We start from the raw sequence: 24,091 nt of genomic DNA on the forward strand, positions 1-24,091 counted from the left end.
TGTTTACTTCCTCATTTGAATGTAATCTCTTTGATATTAGGGATTCTCAGTTTTCTCCCTGTATCTCCAATGCTTAACACAGAGCTTGGTACATGGTGTTTAATAAATGTCTTTTTAGTCATTCATCCTAATTCGTATTATATTTATCTGTGTACATATCTTACTGCCCCTGATAGACTGTAATCTTCTTGAGGGCAGGTATCATTTCTTATCTCTCTTTTCTTTTCCCTAATGCTTACCAAAGTATATTGCATATACTCTATACATACTCAATAAATGCTAAGTAAATGAAAAGAAAAACCACAGGGCAAAGTGGAAGATGCAAAGGGCTAAGTGAATGAAATAAAGAATACTACAGTGCGATTCTCCGTGGCAACCACTGGTAACCTTGGCATGGAGAAGACAGGCAATTCTTGCTCCCTATTACAGCATCCTTCTTTTTCATCAAAGCTCACACCATTTTTTTTTTGCACCAAGAATGGATTACATGCTATGGGAGTTGGGTGGTCCTTAGAGATTTTGTGCAAAGAAGCCTTGTAAAAGGACTAATGGAAGGCCAGGGATATGCCCCAAGAAGCAGGTGCCTGGCTTTCAGGAAATCCACCTTTTCCTTTTCTATGACTTCCTTTCTGGGGGAATAAAACCTTTCTCTCCTCCCCCACCCCCAGCCTTTTTTAAAGGTAAGTATTCCATAGGCCAAAGGACAGAGGTATTATAGATCAGCTGAAATCAATTTCTGGCCCCATGAAGGGTCCTAGGGAACCATGGTACAGTCAGTCCCAATACCCACCAGTCACTGTAACATTTTTCAGGATTCTAGAAGCGGGGGTGGGGTAGGGTAGAATAAAGGTTCTTTCTGCTGTCTTGGCACTTGGCACTCATCTGTTTCTAACTAGAGCTCACAGGGGAGGAGAAAGCAGGTTCTCTGAAAACTAAACCCACCCAACAGCTAACAGGTTTGGAAACAAAGGGGTCTGTGTATCCCACTGCATCGTGAGATGTTACGCTAGCCAGAGACAGCATGTTCATTGGCTGGGGGGAGGTGCCAGTCTTTCCAAACAGGAAACATTCCCCACATTATCAGGAGGCTGTAACCTCATCCCCTCTCAGCTACTACCTTGTGTCTGCTTAGACAGGAATGAAAACAGCAGAGTGCTAAATGAACATCGATCGGTGCCCTGGGAGGGAGCAGGAGGGATTTCATAAAGAGAGAAGTCTTCTGTTCTTCTTGAAAGGTTTTCCTTTATCCCTGGGTAGGAATCAGAGAAGCAAAGAGGCATCCCCCTTTCACCTGCACGTTCTGAGGTGAAGGGCTAATTGTGGCCTTTTTGTTTGTTTGTTTTTTCTGAAAAGGCAATTCTCAAGATTCCACTGGGTGCTTGCTCCTCTCCACACCCCTTCCTTGAATGTAACCCTCCATCCCCCACCTCTACCTTTGCTCTGGCTGTCCCCCATGTCTGGAATGCTCTGCCCTCTCACCTTGTAGTTTCCCTTGCTTCCTTCAAGATTCAACTCAAATTCTACTTCCTGAAAGAGGTTTTTCCTGATCCCACAAATGCTAATGCATTCTTTTTTCAAATTACTTTCATCTATGCTGCTATATATCTTGTATGTACATAGTAATTTACACATGTTGTCTCTCTCACTAAAATATACAGTCCTTAAGGGTTGGGACTGTTTTTTTTTTTGGGGGGGGAGGGTACTTTCTCTGAATATGCAGGGCTTAGCACAGTGTCCAGCATCTGTGTGCTTAGTCATTTTTCAATCATGTCCAACTCTTCGTGATCCCATTTGGGGTATTCCTGGCAAAGATACTAGAGTGGCTTGTCATTTCCTTTTCCAGATCATTTTATAGATGAGGAAACTGAGGCAAACAGGGTTAAGTGACTTGCCCAGGGTCACACAGCTAGTAAGTGTCTGAGGCCAGATTTGAACTCAGGAAATGAGTCTTCCTGACTCCAGGCCCAGCACTCTATCCACTGCTCCACCTAGCCACCCTTGCCCAGGACATAGAAAGCACTTAATAAATATCTGTTCAGACTGAGTCACTTGCATGCCCTGCTGGAGCAGGGGCACTTCTTACCGTGATCACTGTGGAGACAATAGCGAATCCCAGTAAACATTTCATGTTTTCTCTTTCAGTGTCCAGTTCGATGCTGAGGTCATTGATATAGTCATAATAAAGCCACCATAACACACCGGAGACAACTGGAAAACAAAACACTGTCTGGCCTCAATTGATCCTGGTTCTAAAAGATATGGATGGCACAGCAAAGCTGTGACCTGCTGAGCCTGAGTCTGTCCCCTGCCCACTCTGGGATGGCCTCTCAAGTACAGGGGTCCCAAACCACAGAAGGCTTTGCAGGTAGTAAGCCATACTTTTAGATGGAGTTGGGAAAGGAATGAGTCATGAGGGTGACTTGCAAAGCGACAGCTTTTAAGGCTTTCTGCCCCACCCTGCAATGGCTGAGAATCTCTGGGTGGTCTCCAAGGGTAATCCAGAGTCACAACAGGGCCCAGTCAACTGGGAAGGGGGAGCACCAGGCTCAGGAACCCAAGGGCCAAGTGTAGAAGCAGCCCTACCTTTGATGTCCCGTGCAAGGCAGTGACCTACTTTCTCATTTATAAGATGAGGGCAGAATTATCACCCACTTAATTAAGGAATAATCACAAGATTTAGACTTGGACTAGACTTCAGAGGTTAAATAGTACTAATGTATACCTGAACAGAAATCCCCTCCCTAATATCTCCAACAAGTGGTCAGCCAACTCCCACTCGAATTACCTCTCATATATTCTGTATACATCTTGTATTTAAGTAGTCATTTATAGATTGCCTCACTCCCCTTCCCCATTAGAATGTGAGTTCCTTGAGGTCAGGGACTGAGTTTTTGCCTTTCTTTGTATCACTAAGTGCTTAGCACAGTGCCTGGCACATAGTAAACACTTCATAGATGATTGCTAGGTGACTGAATGATCTGATGCTGGAGCTCACTACTGCCTAAGAGACCATTCTAATTTAGAATAGGGTCAGCTGTTCTTTTAAAAGTAATTTTTCTAGCTGCCTTTTGCTTTCCCACCACCATCACTTCTGGAGAGCCTAACTATTAGGAATTTTCCCTTTAAACCAAAGTGAAATCTACTTCTTGGATGTGTCTACCTTTTGCTCCTGGTTCTGTCATCTGGGGACCATGAAGTACAAGCCTGACCCTTCTTCCACCTGACAGGCTTTCAAACATTTGAAGGCTGCTTTCAGGTTCCCTATAAATCTTCTCTAGACCAGTTCAGTTAACCCTCAGTATGAGAGCCCAATTACATCACCACTCTTAGGGCCTTTCTCTGAATCTGTTCCTATTTGTGAACAGCCTTCCTAAAATGGGGTCATTTCCTTTGTCCTGGATCCGATTCCCCTATTATTGCACCTTGTAGAAACTGAAGTGCCTAAAGGTTAATTCATTAGCCCAAGTTCACACAGGTATAAATTCTAAGTATTAAATAATATCTTAGTCACTTGCACATATCAAATGCCATGGAAATCTTTGTGTTTTTGTAACTTCAGTAACCAATGCAGTGACTGGTATGTAGCAGATGCTTAATAAATGCTGGTCTTATTGAAGTGACCCCTGAATTTATAAAGGAAAGGTCAGAATTGAGGAAAAATAGCATATACCCTTGTGGCCCACTTAAGAATATACACTGATGTGGAGGGGAATGGAGCTAAGCATTTATTAAGCACCTATGACATGCCAAGAACTTTGCTAAGCACTTTACAAATATTATCTCATTTTATCTTCACAACAAGCCTATGAAACAGATGCTGTTCTGTTATTATGACCATTTTACAGTTGTGGAAACGGAGGCAAAGATTAAAGTGACTTGCCCACAGTTACAGAGCTAATAAGTGCCTGAGGCTAGATTTGAACTTGGGTTTTTCTGTCTCTAAACCTAGTGCTTTGTCTACTGAGCCACCTAGCTGCCCCATATAGAATGTACAGTCCCCAAGGCCTAGCTGTGTGGAATTGTGGATAGAGTGCTGAACCTGAAATAAGGAAGAATCAGGTTCAAATCCCACTCCCAGTCCTTATTAGCTGTTTGACCACAGACAAGGTACCCTCAGGCTGTTTATTCAGATGTAAAATGGGGAGAATAATACCTGTGGGACCTACCTCTCAGGGTTGTTATGAGATAACATTTCTTAAGCACTTTACAAGCCTTAAAATGTTATAAAAATGTGAGCTGTTATTGTTCTTAATGGACTGAATTTCAGCTGTTGGAAATGCCAATCCATAAGCAACTCTTTATCAACTCTCCACAAGTATCAGTTAATTTTTAGGACTATTTGGAGGAAGATTAGATATGTGATTTCATCTTGCAGAGGGGAATTTGGTTGAGAGGACAGAGAACCAACCTTTGAGTTAGAAAGACCCGGGTTCAAGTCTCACTTACGGCACATACTGGTTGTATGACTCTGGGCTAGTCAGTTTCTCAGTGTCCCAGGTGGGTCAAGGATGTGTTGGGAGAGGATACTTTCATCTTGCTAGTTCCCTGAATCAATGAAATCACAGATCTTGATGAAAACAAAAATACAAGCCACGTAGAAATACTTACGTAGGAGGCCCAAAACAACCAAGGAAATGAAAATATGAAGCAGGAGGGTGGTGATGAATCGGAAGGTGAACATCATGGTCAGAGACAAGGCTGCAAAAACAAGGGAAGAAATCACAGATGCCAACAATGAGGAGAATGGGGCTGATACACATGATGGCCGCTGTGGCTTCTGGAAGAACCAGGACCAGGAGCTTCACATATCCTTTAAATCTGGGAAGCCTGAACTTTGCTAAATGGAGATCCTAAGAACAGCCCAGGATTGTTAAGAGAGACATTTATTAAACACCTACTATACGCTGGGAACTGTGCTGAGTGCTTAGTTGCATGCAGTCTGACCTACTCGGGACAATGAGCCATTAATTATTTGGAAACGTCAGGATTTCGCTGGATTGTAAGATTATAAGTAAGATTTGCAGGACCCTGGAAAGCGGGTCTGGGTCATGTCTCTCTTTGGGTCCCCAGGGCTTTAGCACAGCACCTTGAACACAGAATTACTAAGACTACACAGAAATGCAGAGTTTCAAATTCCAAACTGATTTTGCCTCAATCCTAAAATGACTGGTCTGCAACCCTGCACTGAAGAATTCTTTCTGCCTCATATGGGAATGGAGGGATGATGGGGGCTGGTATGGGGTGGGGTGATAGGGCTGGGGATTAAATGAAATTTTAGCTCCAATTTGCTTCAAGTTTACCAACTTAACACAAAGGGCAAAATGTAAACTCCTGAAAGACGGGCATTATTTCCTTTTTGTCTTTATGATTCCATTGCCTTATGTTGTTACCTGGCCCATTGCAGCCCTTAATAAATGCTGAGATGAATCGAAGATCTTTTTCCCAAGGCTTCCTGAGGTTTCGGCCCTCTCTAGTCCAGGGTCACCGTGGCTTTCCAGTATTATTTCTATTACTACTCTTTCCCCCTATTCCCAGTCAATCTGGATAACTTCTCACGTGCAGACTTACACGCATAGTGCTCTCTTTGTCAGCCTTTCCTTATACCTGGAATGCCCTTGTCTACATCTTCACCCACGGAACTCATACTCATCCTTTAAAGACCAATACCAACACCTTTAATCCCCTCCTCCCTATGTTGCCAACAATATCCTCCTTCAGCTTCATACAGTATGAGGTTCAGTAACTCTCTCTTTTGAAAAAAGTATTTTATTTTTTCTAATTACGTGTAAAGATAATTTTTAACATTCATTTTTTCAATAAAATCTTGAGTTGCAAATTTTCTCTATCCTCTCTCCTTCCCTAAGATGGTAAGTGTGTGAGATGGCCCACAGTGAAGTTTCTTCACTATTATTCTTTGTTATATTCTTATCTCTTTGCTACGCTTCTTCAGTCTTGTCTCCCAGGTAACTCATGATTTCCCCCAAAATGAGGTAATTTAAAAGAAACAATACTAGCCCTCTTTTGATTGGGCATCTCCAAATTTGGTGAGAGGAAATGCTTAATGAGGTTTTGTAAAACACAGTCCTTGGATAGGGCACAGATTACTTTTGAATAATTATGGTAATGAAGGACTGAAATTGCTTTGCATCAATTAGTTAAACATTAGTAAAAGATTGTAAGCCTGATTCACCAGCAAATGGTGAGGTAGGACAGGGGTTAGAGGAGGGGTTAGGATTAGGACAAAAGAAGTCTTCGAGCTTCTGCACTTTATACTCCTGGCTTCACTGCTCAAGTGACAGGGGCTGTGCCCTTTCTCATGAGAAAGAATAAAACCTTTTCTGATCAGCCTCCGAACTTTTAATTCTAGTGTGGCTGTTGTCCCACACATAAGCAATTTGATACAGGTTATATATGTACAATTGCGTAAAATATATTTCCATATCAGTCATTTTGTTAAAGAAGAAACAGGACAAAAGGGGAAAAAACACAAAAAAATTAAAAAGTGAAAATAGTATGCTTCCATCTGCATTCAGACTACATCAGTTCCTTCTCAGGATGTGGATAGCATTTTCCATCCTGAGTTCTTTGGAACTGTCTTGGATCATTGTATTGCTAAGAAGAGCTAAGTCAATCATAGTTGATAATCACACAATGTTACTATTATTGTGTATAATGTTCACCTGGTTCTGCTCATTTCACTTTATTTAGCAACCTCTAATGCACTCCTCATGTAATGTTGTGAACTATAGCTATGTACATGAGTGACTTTTCTCCCTACTCGACTATATGCCCCTTGAGGGTAGGAGAGACTAGTTGCAGGGATAAGACTTGGAGTCAGGAGTTTGAACCCTGCCTACTACACTTTCTGATAGTGTGACCCTGGGTCAGTTACTTAAACCTCTTTGAGGCGTACTTTCCTCATCTATAAAATGAGGATAACAACAGTGTTGACCTCACAGGGTTGTCGAGGTATAGATGGAATCATCGACCTAGGGCCAGAAGGGACCTCAGAAGCTTCCTCCAACCCCCTCATTTGACAGATGAGGAAACTGAGGCTTTGGGAGATGAAGGGATTTGTTCAGGGTCTCACAGGCAGTAAGCGTCAAAAGGAAGGAGCCGAGGTATCTAGTGCTCCTTTCACTGTACCATACTTTGTAAACCTAAGGTGCCAAATAAGTGTCATCTATCATCATCGCCATGTCTGATGTCAATTCTGAACCTCCCTCAGCACCTACCACAGTGCTGGGATCACAGGAGGCATTAGTAAACATATGCTGATTTGCTCTTTAGCTAAACAGGTGAAGGACCCTGGATTGTTATGACTTAAGACTAGGATTTTTGACATTTTTCATATACTTTCATGAAAAACTCAGGCCCAAGTGCTGACAGGTAACTGAAATAAGCCAACTTCCCTCTCGGTGGGACACAAGGAATGCAGGCATGAAGCTAAATTCCAATTTGCAAAGCCAGGAGGGGAACACACACAAAGGACAGGAGCTGGCCCAGTTCTAGGCTCACAGGAATTCACTACATCCTGGTTCAAAGTAGTAGTCAGAAAAAAAAATTACCTACTGCGAGGATACACAGGCCGAGCACCGTATCTCTCCCTGACATGATTCCGCTTAGGATTTGATGGAGGGTGTCCATATCATTGATCAAAATGGATGCGAACAGGGAGTAGCACTCCGGGGTTTGAGGGACGCAGCGATTGAACAAAGGGAAAGATTTGCTAAAAAGTGAAAACAGGATGGATAACAATGCTGTTGTAAGTCCTTCCAGTTGGCATGTAAACACACACACACACACACACACACACGAACTACAGTAATTATTAATAATAATTAACATTTATAAAGCACTTCTATGTTGTAGGGACAGTGTGTTAAGCACCTTACAAACATCATCTCATTGGATTCTCACAACTTTGGGAGATATTATTATCCCCATTTTACAGTTGAGGAAACTGAGGTAAACAGAATTTAAGTGACCTGCCCAGCTTCATAGTCTCTGAGGCTGTATTTGAATCCTGGTATTTTTGACTACAGGCCCAGCATTCTTCCACTATGGCAATACTAGCTTCCCCATATTCCTACCACGCCCTACCCCCTTCTAATTCCTAAAACACCAGAGACAAGAATGAAAGCAACAAAGTGACTTTGCTTAGCTTCACTGAGCATCTTATATTCTGAACGTGATAGAGACCAGATGAGCTGACAGAAATTATTAATTGATATTGAAGGAAAGGGTGTCTTTCAATAACAATACATTTTTTCTTTTCTGGAACAAACCTGCCTATGATTTCATTTGTGTAGTCGCTCCCTATGAGGAAATGCCATTTACACATGTAGATAATGACCTGTTCTGCTGTCTTGAGTTGCCTGGGACGCTGAGAGGTTCAATGACTTGCCAGGACTGTCTTTTGACTTTCTTTGTATCCCCAGGACTTAGCATAGTGCCTGGCACATTGCTCTTGTGTAGTTGTCCAGTTGTGTCTGACCCTTCATGACCCTGTTGGACCATAGCACGCCAGTACTGCGCATGAGGTTTTCTTGGCAGAGATACTGGAGTGGTTTGCCATTTCCTTCTCTAGTGGATTAAAGCAAACTAGTAAGTATCTGAGGTCAGATTTAAACCAAGGTCTTCCAGCCTCCAGGCCCAGCACTCCATCCACTAAGCCACCTAACTGCTTCAGCACGTAGGAGCTATTTAATAAACGCTTACTGACTGACTAGCCCAAGGTGTCACATCTGAGACTTGAACTCAGGTCTTCTGACTTTTAAGTCTAACCCTCTTCCCAAAATGACCTAGCCCTTTGTGTCCCTCCTAGGCAACAACTATTTACTACAACTTTTCACAATTGGAACAATGTTTCCTAGTGAACTTGGTGGTAATGGCAGGGCGTCGGGTGGTGGTAGAAAGCAATGCAATTATAGCGATGATAGATCAGAGAACACCAATAAGATTGCTGCCTCATTTGATCTTCTGAAGAGGGAAAGGGAAGGGGCTGGAGACCTTGCCATGAGATGGATGGTGAGGTGACCGAACACTTTATTATAAAAGGTTCAGCTGAAGACATCAGCAGTGTTTAGCCTGAGAAGTCTCGTGGAGGCCAACACAGCAGTCCTCAAGTACCCAAAGGGCTTTCACACATTCAACTTGGCGCTAGAGGGACAAAACTAGAAGTTAAGAGCAAGGGTTGCAGAGAAGCTGGTTTAGGTTTTATATAAAGAAGAGCTCCCTAACAATCTGAGCCATCCTAGAGTGGAATGGGCTGTTTCCAGAAGGAGCAGGCTGTCAAACACTGGGGAGCTCCAAGCAAAACCTGCATGGCCACTCATCAGCAAAGTTACAGAGGAGATTCCCAGCCTCTTCCTACTTCGATTCAGAGATAAGAGTACATGCAAGCTGTCTCTGCTCTTCTAGCTGACATCTGCAGAGGGCAGTAATTACTCGACTTTCAGCACAGAATGTCTGCTGTTACCACCTAGAAACAACAACGATAATGGCATTTATATGATGCCTTAAAGGCTGTAAAGCACTTTGTATACACCATCCCATTTGAGCCTCACAACAATATTGTGAGGTGGCCACTCCAAGGTATTGTTATCTCCATTCTACAAATGAAGAAACAGAGGCAGAGAAGTTAAGTAATTTACTCACGGCTACGTTTCTAAGTTAACAGAGGCTCTTCCTGGCTCCAAGTCCAGGACTCCATTCATGCCACCATGGGGCAAGGAGCAGGGAGGCAGTTACCATAGCCCGATTCCCTCACTGGGAATGAGACTGCAATGGCAGGGAAAGCGTAATAGTCCCACCTGGAACTATGAGTCTCCTTCAATACATGACTCTTTCAATTGCTCATTGCCACTAAGCTTCCTGGCTCTAGACCCAGCCCCAGCCCATCTCCAGGAATGTACCAGAGAGAGACAGAAGACAAAAGGGCTGCTCAGAGTGAAACGAAGAGGACCCGATATCTCTTTCCCCACATGACCTTCCTGACCCTCATTACTATTGACACCGGTCCTCAGTTTTGATAAGCGAATGGTCAGATCAACTGGTACTTCCCTTGTCCTTTGGCTCCCGAAGTTCAGCCTCCTGCTGCTCATTATCTCTGTGGCTTAGATTTGATGGCTGCTAATGTAAATATCTCCCACTGCCAGCAATCTTGGCACTGTCCAGCTATCATCCTGTAGCTTTCCTCCCTTTTCGTGCCAAATTCCTAAGGAGAGAAGTTGATGCTGTCTTCCTCTACTTCCTCCATACCCACTTCTTAACCCTTTGGTTTCTGAGCCTACAGTCTACTGAAACTGCTTCCTCTAAAGTTACCAACAATCTTTCTCTTTCTCTCTCCCTCTTTCTCCTTTGGTTGCTTCATTAAATTTTCTTTGCCTTTTGTTTTTCATACCATGGTTTTCCCCTTGCAAACTGAACCCTTCCTTCAAATACAGAAAAGCATCAAAGCAAAATCAAATGATATGTTGACAATACCTAACAGTCCATACTGAATTCTGCACCTCTAGCTCCCCACCTACCCACTGCAGGAAGGAAGATGTGTTTCACCATCAGTTTTTTAGGGCTGAGGCTGTCATTAAAATTCATTAGTGTTTAACTGCCTTTTGATCAATATACTGTGTAAGCTGCTCTCATAGTTATACTTTCTTTATTTTGTCTCTAATCATACAAGTCTTTCCACATAACTCTGAATTCCTTCTATTAATGTTTTATGGAAAAATAATCCCATTACATTCATGTACCACAATATGCTAGCCACTCCTCAACTGATGGCACCCATTTTGTTTCCATTTTTTTGCCACCACAAAGTAAGCTTTGAATATTTTGTTATATACAGAATCTTTCTTTCTGTCATTGACCTTCTTGGGGATATGCCCTGTATTGGCCATGATCTCTTAACTGCTAAATCCAAAGTCTTTTTCTCAGTGCTCATCTTCCTTGACCTCTCCATTGCTTTTGATATAATTAACTATCCGCTTCCTACTGGATACCTTCTCTTCCTTTGCATTCTAGGACCCCGTTTTCTGCTGGTTCTCTACCTCCCTAGTTGACCATTCGTTCTAAGTTACCTTTGCTCATTCCTTCTGCCCCACTAAACAAAGGTATCTTTGAAAGCTCTCTCAGTGACATTATTCTTTTCTCTCTCTATAATCTCTACCATGGTGATCTCGTCTACTCCCTTGGATTACCATCTCTAAGCAGATGATATCCAGGTTATTGTCCTTCATTACTAACTGCCTGCTGCACATCTCCAACCTGGATATCCCATCAGCATCTCAAACTCAATGCATCCCAAACTGAACTCAGTATCTTTTCTCAAAACCTTCTCCTCTGCAACTAGGTAGTGCAGTGGATAGAGCACTGGCCCTGAAGTCAGGAGGACTTGAATTCAAATCCAGCCTCAGACACATAACACTTACTAGCTGTGTGACTCTGGGCAAGTCACTTAACCCCACTGCCTAACCAGAACAAAACAAAACCTTCTCCTCTTTTAACCTTCTCTATTTCTGGTGAAAGCAGTGACTTGCTTGAGCTCTCCCCCAAACCTCTCCAAATACCTACAAAAAATGGCTCTAAACAAATTCTAAAGCAACAGAACCCACAAAAAGACAGAGTGAAGCAAATTTCCAGCCCAAGACAACCTGGATGGTTGACCAGAAAGGTATATCACACTGGGCGGAGAGAGGAGCGCAATGCAGCGTGGGTGCGCAGGCCACAGAGAACCTGCAGCAAGCCTCAGAGGACTGTGGCAGATTCTAGACCTCTCAACCCACAAATGCCAAAGACAACTTAGAAGGTCAGTGGGAAAAGTCTGTTTCTGCAGTGAGAGAGGAGCTAGGTCAGAGCCAGCTTCAGAGTGCAGAGCGCAGGCGCCGGGGCAGGGGCTGCATCCTGAGCCTCTGGCCCACAGACTGAGTGGCTGATCAGAGAGGGATTGCAGGAATCTCTTTGCCAGTGCTGAGGCAAGAATCTCTTGCTTTGCCCATGCTTGGATCTGGGTCACAGCTCTGGGCGGCGTCCTGGGGCAAGGAGGAGTGCTGGCATGGTGGAGCTTGTAGTGGCAGGGGAGAAGAAACCTTCTTCACAGTTCCAGGACAGAAAGAAGTGCTTGTGGTCACTAATAGACCAGAGCACAGGCCAGGAAAGGAGTAAACACCTCGCCCCTTATCATACCACCTTCCAAGGACTGAAAATTTACAGGTCCCTACAAGTATCTCTGAAAACTGCCGTACAAACCCCCGAAGCTTGCAACAGTACATTCTCCACATTGGAAGCAGACTCTTACCTTAACAAAGACTTTAAAACTCAAGTAATTGGCTGGGATCATGAGCAAGCAGCAAAAAGAGTCAGACTATATTATCTTACTTTGGTGAAAAAAGATCAAAAATACAACCAGAAGAAGACAACAAAGTCAAAGCTCCTACATCCAAAGCCTCCAAGAAAAATATGAATCAGTCCCAGGCCTTGGAAGAGCTCAAAAGGGATTTTGAGAAGCAAGTAAGAAAGTAGAGGAAAAACTGGGAAGAGAAATGAGAGTGATGCAAGAAAATCATGAAAAACAAGTCAACAGCTTGCTAAAGGAGACCCAAAAAATACTGAAGAAAATAACACCTTAAAAAATAGCCTAACCCAAATGGCAAAAGAGGTCCAAAAAGCCAATGAGCCAAATGGCCAAAAAGGAAGTCCAAAAGATTACTGAAGAAAATACTTCCTTAAAAATTAGAATAGAGCAATTGGAAGACAGTGACTTTATGAGAAATCAAGACACTGTAAAACAAATCCAAAAGAATGAAAAATTAGAAAAAATGAAATATATCATTGGAAAAACAACTGACCTGGAAAATAGATCCAGGAGAGATAATTTAAAAATTATTGGACTATCTGAAAGCCATGATCAAAAAAAAAGAGCCTAGACATCATCTTTCAAGAAATTATCAAGGAAAACTGCCCTGATATATAGAACCAGAGGGCAAAATAGAAATTGAAAGAATCCACAGATCTCCTCCTGAAAGAGATCCCCAAAGGAAAACTCCTAGGAATATTGTAGCCAAATTCCAGAGTTCCCAGGTCAAGGAGAAAATATCAAGCTGCCAGAAAGAAACAATTCAAGTATGTGGAAACACAATCAGGATAACACAAGATTTAGCAGCTTCTACATTAAAGGACCACAGGGCATGGAATATAATATTCCAGAGGGCAAAGGAGATAGGATTACAACCAAGAATCACCTACCCAGCAAAACTGAATATAATCCTTCAGGGGCAAAAATGGTCATTCAGTGAAATAGAGGACTTTCAAGCATTCTGATGAAAAGACCAGAGCTGAATAGAAAATTTGACTTTCAAATACAACTCAAGTGGAACATGAAGAGGTAAACAGGAAAGAGAAATCATAAGAGACTTATTAAGGTTGAACTGTTTACATTCCTGCATGGAAAGATGATATTTATCTCATGAGACCTTTGTCAGTATTAGGGTAGTTGGAGGAAAAATTATATGTATGTATATAGATAGATAGATAGATAGGTAGAGGGCACAGGGTGAGTTGAAGATTAAGGGGTCATATCTGGAGAATAAAATTAAGGGATGAGAGAGGATTATACTAGGAGAAGAAGAAAGGGAGAGGTAGAACGGGGTAAATTATCTCACAAAAAAAACAGAAAAGGCTCTTACAGTGGAGGGGAAATGGGGAAGGTGAGAGGGAATGAGGAATCTTATTCTCATAGGATTTGGCTTAAGGAGGGAATAACATACACATTTAATTGGGTATGGAAATCTGTCTTACCCTACAGGAAAATGGGGGGGAAGGGGACAAGAAAGCAGGGGGATGATAGAGAGGAGGGCAGATTGGGAAAGGGGTAATCAGAAGCAAATACTTCTGAGGAGGGACAGGGTCAAAAGAAAGAATAGAATAAATGGGGGGCAGGATAGGATTAAGGGAAATAGAGTTAGTTTTCCACAACATGTCTACTATGGAAGTGTTCGGCATAACTGCACATGTATAATCTATATTGAGTTCCTGCCTTTTCAGTGAGGGTGGGTGGGGAGGGAGGAGGGAGAAAATTTGGAACCCAAAATTTTAAAAACATATGTTTAAAAAAAAAGTTTTCACATGCAACTGGGAAATAAGAAATACAGAAAATGAGGTACAGAAGTCTATCCTGCCCTACAGGAAAATATAAGGGGAAGGGGATAAGAGAAGGGGGGGAGAGATAGAAGAGAGGACAGACTAGGGGAAGGGACATTCAGAATGCATGCCATCTTGGGGTGGGGGGGGCGAGATTGAGTGAAAATTTGGAACTCAAAATCTTGTGGAAGTAAATGTTGAAAACTAAAAATAAATAAATTTATATAAAAAAATAAACTTCTCTATTTCTTTTGAGAGCACTACCATCTTCCCAGTTCATAACTTTAGAGTTATTTACTTGTCCTGCTCCCTTATGCCTCCCTAATTAGTTGGCAAGGCCCACTGATTAAATATTCCACAACTTGGATCCATCTATCAGACTTAATAAACTATCACACTAGTTTAGGTCCTTATCCTTTCATACCTGGACTGCCACCATAGCCCCCTAATTTTGGCCTGTAAACTCATCCATCCTCAAACCATCTTCCATACAGCTGTCAAAACGATATTCCTACTCTTTAATATACTCCTCATGGTACACCTTCCATTTCCTGTGTAGTGGGAGCCATCCTGTTCTCCAACAAAGCACATGAACTCCCTGATTGCTTCTAGCCATGAGGTGACCCACTGCTGAAAGGACTTGGTGTTCTGGTATGAGATAGTAAACCTTAAGTGCTCCCTTGGTCATTCACCCGCCTCATGACAGTAGCCAGGGGCAGAGTGCTATGGCAATTAAAAGAGATTTCTGGCTGGCACTTGATTTTGGCTTTTCAGGTGAATTCTAGGGGGCTCTGGAGTTACCATTAGAGCAACATGGAGATAGGAGGGAATCTTAAACAGCTCCTCCAACATTCTTGAAGGGGATAGCCATAGACAAGAAAGGAATATCTCAAGCCTTGTCATTTCACCAGAAGAGGTGTAAGGATAGTGCTGAGCCAAGGTGAAGTGTGAAATTGCTTTTTATTTTGAATATAGCAGTAGCCATAAATTAAATTACCAAATCTGTTTCATTCTGCTTATTCGTGGTTGTGGAAATGTCCTGTATTTAGCATTCCTTTTGTGTACAGGAATAAATTATCTGCCCCACAACTGATTCATACTGTATATTAGGTTCCACTTTTACTCTTCACTTTAAGGTGACCTAGACATGAGCCATCACCCAAGCTTTAAGCAATTTTTCCCTAGGGTGTTGGGATGGGAGACTTAACAAGTTTTAGAATTTGACAAAGTGGATCCTAACCCCTTTTACTGTAGATGTGCTTCTCCTAGGACTGAACCCAGTCTAAACTGCCTGCCTGAGTACAGAACAGGGAGTGGAGTAAGTATCCCAGATCCTGTGGATCCAGGAGTGATTCCTCAGTAATAATTCCACCTCTGTAGTCTCCCAAAAACTTCTTCTCTCACTCCCTGCCAACACCCCAGTGCCTAGAATGCAATCCCCCCCTCACTTCTGCCACTCAGAATCCTTATCTTCCCTTCAAAGCTTGACTTTATAAAACCTTCCATGATTCTCCCAATTGTCAGGGCTCTCTGCTTCCTCACACTACCTTGCCTTGGTCTGTGTACCGGTGATATCTCCCCAGAAGAAAAGTAAAGTACCTGAGGGCAGGAACTGATTTGTTTTTATCTTTGTATGCTCAATGCCCTGCATATAGGAAGTACTCAATAAGCCTTTGATGAACTAAATTAGGAGCCAGTAATATACACAGGTGTTTAATATATAACCAATTAATGAATGAATGAATAAACAAGGAAGACAGTAGTTGGCATAAATGATTCCACTGCCAGGCTCTCCTTTTATGCAAACTGCTCAGTTTTGTTCTGTTCACTGCAGCCACTCGGGAAAAACCCAGGGCATCAACTACTCTAACTCACCTCACCTTGAGCCTGGACTGGTCTCATTTTCATGTTAAGCTCATTCACATCCTAAGGGGCCCTGAGATCTACAAACCAGTCTAGGGTTCGATTTCCCATCCTTTCTTGTATGTATCCTCCTTTCTCTCCTTCCTACCTCATTCTCAGGCATGACTTTGCCATTAACCCCCTAAACCACTGTCCTATTTGTCCAACCTCTTTTCTCACCCCAACTCCTTTTTCTTTCTTCTCTTTCTCCATCCTATTCAACACCACAGGAAGACCACTCATCATACTGAGGTATGCAGATGTGGCCAATGTGTTGATTTGTTTTGCTTGACTTTATACATGTTATAAGGGAGGATATCTACTTGGAGGGGGTGGAGGGCAGAGAAGGGGGTAGAGGGGGTGGGTATTCACCCAAAAAGGGATCAATGAAACATTTTAAAAATTCATCTAAGACAAAAAGCACAGAAGAGGACACCAAGCAATTCTGTCACTACTTTGATAACATATATATGTATGTATGTATATGTAAAAATTTCACAGAGGATAAGCATTGATCCTGCAATTCCATCAGCATAGGGAATTCTTGGATCAATTAAGCTTAGCAACTCCATAGCAGCTTACAGTCTTAGAGTATTATCTGAGCCCTGGGAAAGTACGCATATGTGTGCATGCACGTGTGTGCATGTGTGTATCATAGGATTCAAAAAGACTGAAGAACTAAGAAATCAGGGTGTTTATGGGAGCATCAGCACAAATTCTGAAGTGCCTTCATCAAGGACAAGAGTTGGGGAAGAGAGGAAGACAGCGAGACGGGTACTGAACTCCTTAAGAGTAATACAGCACCTGCCAGCAAGAACAGGGTGTCCTGGCATACATTTTTGTATTTGCTGCCAAAATTCACAAGTTTATAAACACTTTTGTATTTGAACTTTAAGAAACCCTGTGATGCAACTTTTTTTTTTTAAAGCTGTGATGTGTGTTCATTTTCTTGGACCTGTAAGAAAACTGTATACATCTGAGTTTTATATAAAAGTGGTCTATGTTTAAACGGTGTACATAGTAGACTGTGCTGAAAATGTAACTGAATGACCAGTTGCATAGTAACTGTTGGTTATAAATGTTTGTTATTTTCCATGTATTCTTGGAAGTTGCTCTTATCTGCCTGAAAAAAGTATATATCAAAGAGTTGCGTTGTATGGATTATTTATTTGTAAATTGGACAAGTTTCAAGAATAAAAAAATGTAAAACAAGTCTTTCAAGTTAAAAAGAAAAAAGGAATAATTGGGAGGCCAGTAGACAACAAACAACAATGTCAACAGCTAGCATTTCTATAGTGCTAGAAGGTTTGCAAAGCGCTTTACAAATAGTATCCTCATAATGACCCTGGGAGGTAGGTGCTATTATTAGACCCATTTTCCAGATGAGGAAACTAAGGCAGCCAAAAGTTAGGTGACTAGCTCAGGAAGTTTCTGAGGCTGGATTTGAACTCAGATCTTCCTGACTCCATGTCCAATGCTTTATCTACTACGTCACCTTGCTGCCTAGGATATGGCTTGGGTAATATATTTTAATGCAGTGAACTTCACAGCAGCAGCAAAGGGAGAAATTTGGAGGTTGCACTGGGAGCGCTGTGAACCCCGCTCCAGGGGTTCCCAATGTTCTCTCCACCGTTGGCATAACCTCCCTTTCCCTATATCTCCATCAGTGTTGTTTAACTGTGTGAAGAGCATTAGTTTCCTGGAAAGGACTAGCCTTTCTTTTGCAGCTCTTCCCGCAAGTGTCCAGGGACTAACAAGAGAGCTCCCCAGGGGAGGGAAGGGAGCTAGTGATCATGGCTGTGAGTCTGGGAAGAAAAAATCCGAAACCTTGTTGCTGCATGAAGTCTGGGGGCAATGAGATGGGTAAGGAGAGCAAGCAGAGAATGCTCTAGGAGACAAGCCATCCACTGGTGTGGCACTGGCCACAAAAGCTGAGGGCATCTTCTCCCCCTTCCAACCCACCCAGATGGGGATTTTCTTACCTAGAGTATGCTACCTCTATATAGTGATTTTTAACCATGCAACATTAATGGGGGGGGGGGGCATCGGCTGTTAATTAAATAATGCTTTCCATAGTTTTACTGAGTGTGACTGTAAATGAGTGTGCTAAGGGATGAGGCATATCTCTAAGAAAGTTTTTCTTTGTATTTCACAGAATACGCAAAACCAGATATCATATCCTGGCTTGGCTCACGTGAATAGATGGTAAGCTCCTTAAGAGGCAAGACTGTTTTTAGCCTCTTTTTGTAACCCCAGTGCTTGATACATTGTAGGCACTTAATAATTGCTTACTGACTGCCTGGTGTGCCCTATCAGAGGGCACATTTTAAAGTCACTTACTATATGTCTCCCAGCTAAGCTCCCAAGGGCAGAACTGTTGAGAACCTGGGATGTTCCCTCTGCTCTTCACAGCACAAGCTTGCTTTGCAACTCACTGTTTGTAATCACCAAGTGGGGCTCTCTGCCAGGCGTACCCCTAAAGCAAGTGCTCTTCCTTGTTCCAGTCTCTAGTGAGAGAGGAAAGAAGTGAGAATGAAGAGAGGACTAGAAGACAAAGTCTCGGCCCAGGCACCAGACAGAGGAGTCTACGACCGACCTTCCTTCCCTCCTTCCTTCCTTTTTTTTTTGCTTTTTGGTGAGGCAATTGGTGTTAAATGACTTGCCTGGAGTCACACAGCTAGTAAGTATCAAGTGTCTGAAACTAGATTTGAACTCAGGTCCTCCTGACTCCAAAACCAGAGCTCTATCCACTGCGCCACCTAGCTGCCCCACTCTAAGATCTTTTCAATGCCACTTTCTCCAGGCAGAGAGGATTAGAAGGACACAGAAATCTCCTTGCTGACTAGAGGTAAGATTCATTTTCCCCTTCTCTAGCTCTTTGATGCATTCATCTGCGTAGTATACTAAGCACCTTGTCACACGATATCTTTCTAATTAACTCAATGGCATAATTTTAATATTCTCACGTGTACTATCTTGCTCACTACCAGGCCTATGTAATAGACTGTAAGCTTCTCCCAGGCAGGCACTTGTGTGTGTCTAGCAAAGGAAGCACTTAGATACTTACTGACTGATTAGTCTAGTCGCTGAAGAGGATGGGGAGGTGTTAAAGCTAGCTTGTTCATTTCCACACCAATTTTCTTTTCCTTTTCCGAACGAATACATTTTTTACCCAACTCACTAGGCAATAATTAGCAAAATTGCTATCTTGTCCTCTGTGAAGCCTCCCTGATTTTCCCATTATTAGAGCTCTCTCCTTCAATTCCCCCCGTACTATACTTATTTGTGTCCATGCTGCAGCCCTCAGAATGTACGCTCCTTGAGGGTAGGAATCCTATCATCTGTGGCTTTGTATCTACCTAGCACTTAACAGTTAGCATGAGAAATCCCCAGTCTGGGAACTTTACACTCAATGATGATTGAAGCCCATTTATAACTTAATAGATAAAAACTAAGGAGAGTGACAAAGTGTAATTTTGGAATCATCCAGAGCAGAATTATATTATGGGGTTCCTTGCTACTTGGCACTGCCACTTTCTGTACCATAGATTTTCTGGGATACACTGAAAAGCCAGTAATAAAGTGAGGGAAAGGAAAGACCTTGCTTGAAGAGTCCCAGAAGGACCCAGGTATATGCAAAGACCCAGTCCTGGTCACCATGTATGCCATGGGGGTGAACATCTACAAACAGGGCCCTGAAGCCTGACTCAGAGAAACCCAGTCAGCTCCTTCACATGCACCTGGGCCCACCATGACTCTGGAAGAGGTGGAATGCAGAAGTACTGGTAGCTCCTGCAAAAACAGAACATCTGGGAAGTATAAGAAGCTGGACAGGAACAAGAAACTGACAGAAAGCTAGGGAGAAGCAGCATCCCCAGGACAATATAGCCCCAAGGGAGGCCCCACTGGCCCCTCCCCAAACTTGCATATCTCCCCAAAAGAGAAGTTGGAGGGAGGCTTACAGAGAAAAGCCTTTGCTCCCAAGGACTTTTTCTGAAAAAGAAGGAACTAGAAGATGTTATCTTCTTACCTTATCTTTCCTGGACCATAATTCCTCGAACTCCACCCTCATAATTACTTTCCCAGCTTCTTAGCAGCCCTTTATTTTTCTATGGTAAGGGTAGCTGGCACAAGCTCAGTTGCCTGCCAAATTCTTCTGCCCCCACTCTTCCCAGCACAGATTGATGATGGGATCAAAAGCCCTGGACAGATGAAGAAACAACTCACAGGAGATTCTTTGGGTAGCAAAATGACCCCAAACAAAAAAAGGCCTCAAGAGTTGCCAGGCACCTAAAAATTAAATGATTTGCCTAGAGTCACACAACCAGCAAATGTGAAAGGCTAGATTTGAACCCACAACTCAAAAATAAGCATTCTATCCATTATACTGAACTGCTTCTCATCTGCCTTGGTTGTGGAAAAAAGATAAACAGAAATCATAATAGGAAACACTGGTGTACAAATATGGTATCTGTAAACTATAAGCAATGAAAAAACCAGAACCCTTAGTTCCCTGACTTGTATACTTAAAATTGAAAGTCCTACACAGCACTAGACACAGAGGGATAATGTAAGATAGAAAAAGACAAGCACCTGCTGAGCAAAGCAGTTTTGTGTCTCTGCAAACCTGGAGGGTGTCCTTGATACCCAGACATTGCTGGAAAGGGTATATCACCCATCCTGGTGACTGATAAAGAAAGAGAAAACAATCGGCTTAGTCAGAGAGAGGTATTTGGAAAATGTCCTTTGGTGGCATGGCCAAACACCTCAAGTTTAACCATCTCCCAGTCTTCGAAGTATGAGGCCAAAGAAAGTAAAAAGAAAAACAAAACACCTTAGCAGCACAACCCAAAATAAAACTTCCCACTCTACCTGGGAAGAAAAGAGGACAGAATTGCGGAGATAATCTTGGTTCCCTTCCCCTCAAGAAATGTCAGTCATTCAACAGGGAGGGAACCATATTCGTTCATCTAGATCTTCAGCTAAAGAGTTAACATGAAGAGACTAAGTGTTTACAGGAGAGTGGTGGTATCGTGGGCTAGCTGAAATACATGATACAGTGTGGGTTTTTTTTACCAGCATGGGATTAGATGGCATAATTAATTCTTCTGGCAAGATATCCACCTGAGCTTGAACTAGTAGTTTTGTTCTGAATTTAAAATATCCAGGTTTAATCAGCAGAAAAAAGCTACATGCATATATATTATAGTTCACAATAGATAGAATACTGAAAGGCCTATGTCTGAACTCCACATCACATACTTACTCGGCTGGGAGATGCTGGGCAAGTCACTTTATCTCTATGAGCCTCAGCTTTCTCTTCTGCAAAATGGGAATACCAATTACCTCACATAGTTGTTGCTGGGATCAGATGAGAAAACATATATAATTAAGCACTTTTGCAAACATTAAAATGCTATACACATATCACAACTCTGTAAAGCCAGAAGTAATTCTCCATAAGTTTCCTATAAGTTCAGAACACATTCTGATCTGTACTCATCATGGAAGTTCTTGACTGGGATCTTGACAGTTACTCTTTGTGATCCCATTTAGGATTTTCTTGGCAAAGACACTGCAGTGGTTTGCCAGTTCCTTCTCCAGCTCATTTTACAGATGACGAAACTGAGGCAAACAGGGTGAAGTGACTCACCCTAGATCACACGGCTAGTGTCTGAAGCTGCATTTGAACTCAGGTCCTCCTGACTCTAGTCCTGACACTATCCACTGCACCACCTAGCTACCCTCCATGATATCCCTAGACTGAAGAAATCATGGGGCCAGTAAAAGAAAAGAGAGCCCCAAACAGCCAGACTTCAGACAGACTTGGTTGAGGACACAGAGCAAACATACTTACCACTTGTCTTTGGTTAGTTTCGTTCTATCCTATAAATGCTAATCATGGTTTTCATTAGAGTTCATTCCTTATTTTTGTTGTAGTTTTCAGTGATGGTTATTAAGTTTATAACAAAATAAATCAATAAAAATAAAAACCCAAGGGCACTGCCCCAAACCCTCCTGTGGTGTTCAGATCCCACATTCAGCAAGGAGAGCAAGTTCAGTTAGGCCTGGCTAAATTCCAACTCTAAAAACCCATTCTCCTTCAATTGCTTCACCAGCTTCAGTTACAAGCAGTACTGTTTTTATTCCTTTGTCACGAAAGCTGTTGTATAACTCGGCTGTGAGCTCTTAAGACACTTGATGTCTTCTTCCCCAGCACAGCTATATTTCACCAATGTATGTTTGACACCTCAGAGAAGACTCAGATCCTTTAGAAGATGACGTTTCTTATGATGGAGTGGACTGCTCTCCTTGCCAACAGCTCTCCCCGCCTCTCAAGTTTACTGAGGACAAATGACGCTGACTTTAGAAGAAATAGCACAAGATCAACTCCAGCTGCCTTTGGCCTGCAATTCTACTACTGAACATCTCTGAGGTGCTTGATCTTTCCATTTCTTCTCTTTAAGGTATCACTATTTCTCAGGGAGTTCACACAAATGGAATGAAGAGACATTTCTAGCGATTATTGGGGTGAGACAGCGTAAGATCGCTGCTTGGGGTGCATAGGATAATCACAACAGATTGGGAGAAGGCAGAATTCTTCAACTTATATTTCTGCTTCTTTTCTCTCTGAGAAGATGAATGGCCTTCGGATTGAAAATGGCAGAACCAAAGTGGCTAACAGAGGGCTGAAACCCAAGATGAATAGGGAGATGGTAAGAGAGGACCTAACTGTCCTTGATAACTTCAAGGTGCCAAGCAAATGATTTATATTCCCATGGACCCAAAAAGCTGGCAGATAGGATTACTGAACCACTGGAAGTGATCTTTGAAAGATGATGGAAATTAATTTTTGGTGGTGGTGGCAACACAAATGGAAGGAGATAGAACTAGATCTGTCTGTGCTGCAAAAACAAAGAGTATTAATAAAAAAAAATTTTAAAGAAAGAAATAGTAGGCAGAGCAGAAGAGGTGTCACAGGACCAAAAAGGGCAAATACCTCAATTTTCAAAAAGGAAAGAGAGTAAAGTCTGCATACTATAGGGCTGTGAGCCTGACTTTGGTTCCAGACAAAATTTGTAAATGCCATCAAAGGGATGGTTAGTGAACACCTAGAAAAGGCAGCAGCGATCACAAAGAGTCTACATGATCTTCATGGAGAACATCACATATCCTTCTTTGACATGGTTACTTGATTGGTAGATTAAGGGAATGTTGTTGATACAGTTTAGCTAGATTTTAGTGAAGCATCTGGAACTGAGAGGCAATAGTAGATAGAAAGTTAGCCTCAAAACCAGGAAGATCTGGGTTCAGATCCTGACTCAGATAGGCAAATCATTTAACCTCCTGGTGCTCCAAGCAATTTCCTAAGAATCTAAGCTTTAGAGAAGGTGCTGACCTGCACTGCTCCATTTCTTTTCTGGAATTACATCAACAAAATCACAGGTCCAGTCCCTATCACTATTTGATGCTGACAAAAGCTGTTCTTGTGGGTAAGATGAAGAGATTTACCACTCATGGGGCAGGTAAGCCTGCTTAGGTGAAGCAGTAAAGATCCCTGAGGGAGAGACAGGAGGCAGTTTAGGGCAGTCAAGCTTAGCTACCACCTTCCCCTTGACCACCACCTTCCCTGAGACCCTGTGATAGTCAGGTCAGGACCCTGAGCCCACAACCCTTTAGACTAGCAATGCTTCCACTGCAACATACACATCTAGGATTCTGGGAAGCAGCCTCTGTGCAGATGCAGTCTTCCAATTAATTCCTCCTTCCAGTGTTACAGCCACATTTATTAGGGATCCAGAAAAGAAAGTTCTTGTCCTCAAAGGCCTTGGTACAGTCCAATGGTTCAATATCAGAAATGGATGTGATTCTTCAGGGTAAATAACACTGAAGAAGAGGCACGGCCATCTGCTTTGCCACTGCCCCCCAAAGACGTGGCTCTTTTCTGTCTGACCTATAGCTGAAGCCTCGCATGCGTGTTGTCTCCTCCGTCAGAACGTGAGCTCCTTGACAGATGGGACTGTCTTCATTTCTTTCTGTTTCCCAGTGC

The 24,091-nt window shown here is 42.5% G+C and overlaps 1 protein-coding gene across 3 annotated transcripts in view; it reads right to left on the bottom strand.

Annotated features, from left to right (window-relative positions):
- SLC44A3 (solute carrier family 44 member 3) overlaps positions 1-24,091 on the bottom strand; it is a 103,484-nt gene that overhangs the window by 63,039 nt on the left and 16,354 nt on the right. For 2 of the 3 annotated variants that reach the window (XM_020999430.2, XM_020999435.2), the window contains exons 6-8: positions 7,569-7,729; positions 4,609-4,698; positions 2,084-2,208 (exon numbers count right to left, since the gene is read on the bottom strand). In XM_020999430.2, coding sequence (XP_020855089.1) covers positions 2,084-2,208; positions 4,609-4,698; positions 7,569-7,729 — 376 coding nt within the window. Of the gene's footprint in view, positions 1-2,083; positions 2,209-4,608; positions 4,699-7,568; positions 7,730-8,356; positions 10,192-24,091 lie in introns of those variants that run through there. The other variant, XM_020999437.2, reaches the window with a different exon arrangement.

This window comes from Phascolarctos cinereus, unplaced genomic scaffold (genome assembly GCF_003287225.1).
Source record: "Phascolarctos cinereus isolate Bilbo 61053 unplaced genomic scaffold, phaCin_HiC Scaffold_5;HRSCAF=322, whole genome shotgun sequence".
Lineage (NCBI taxonomy): Eukaryota > Metazoa > Chordata > Mammalia > Diprotodontia > Phascolarctidae > Phascolarctos > Phascolarctos cinereus.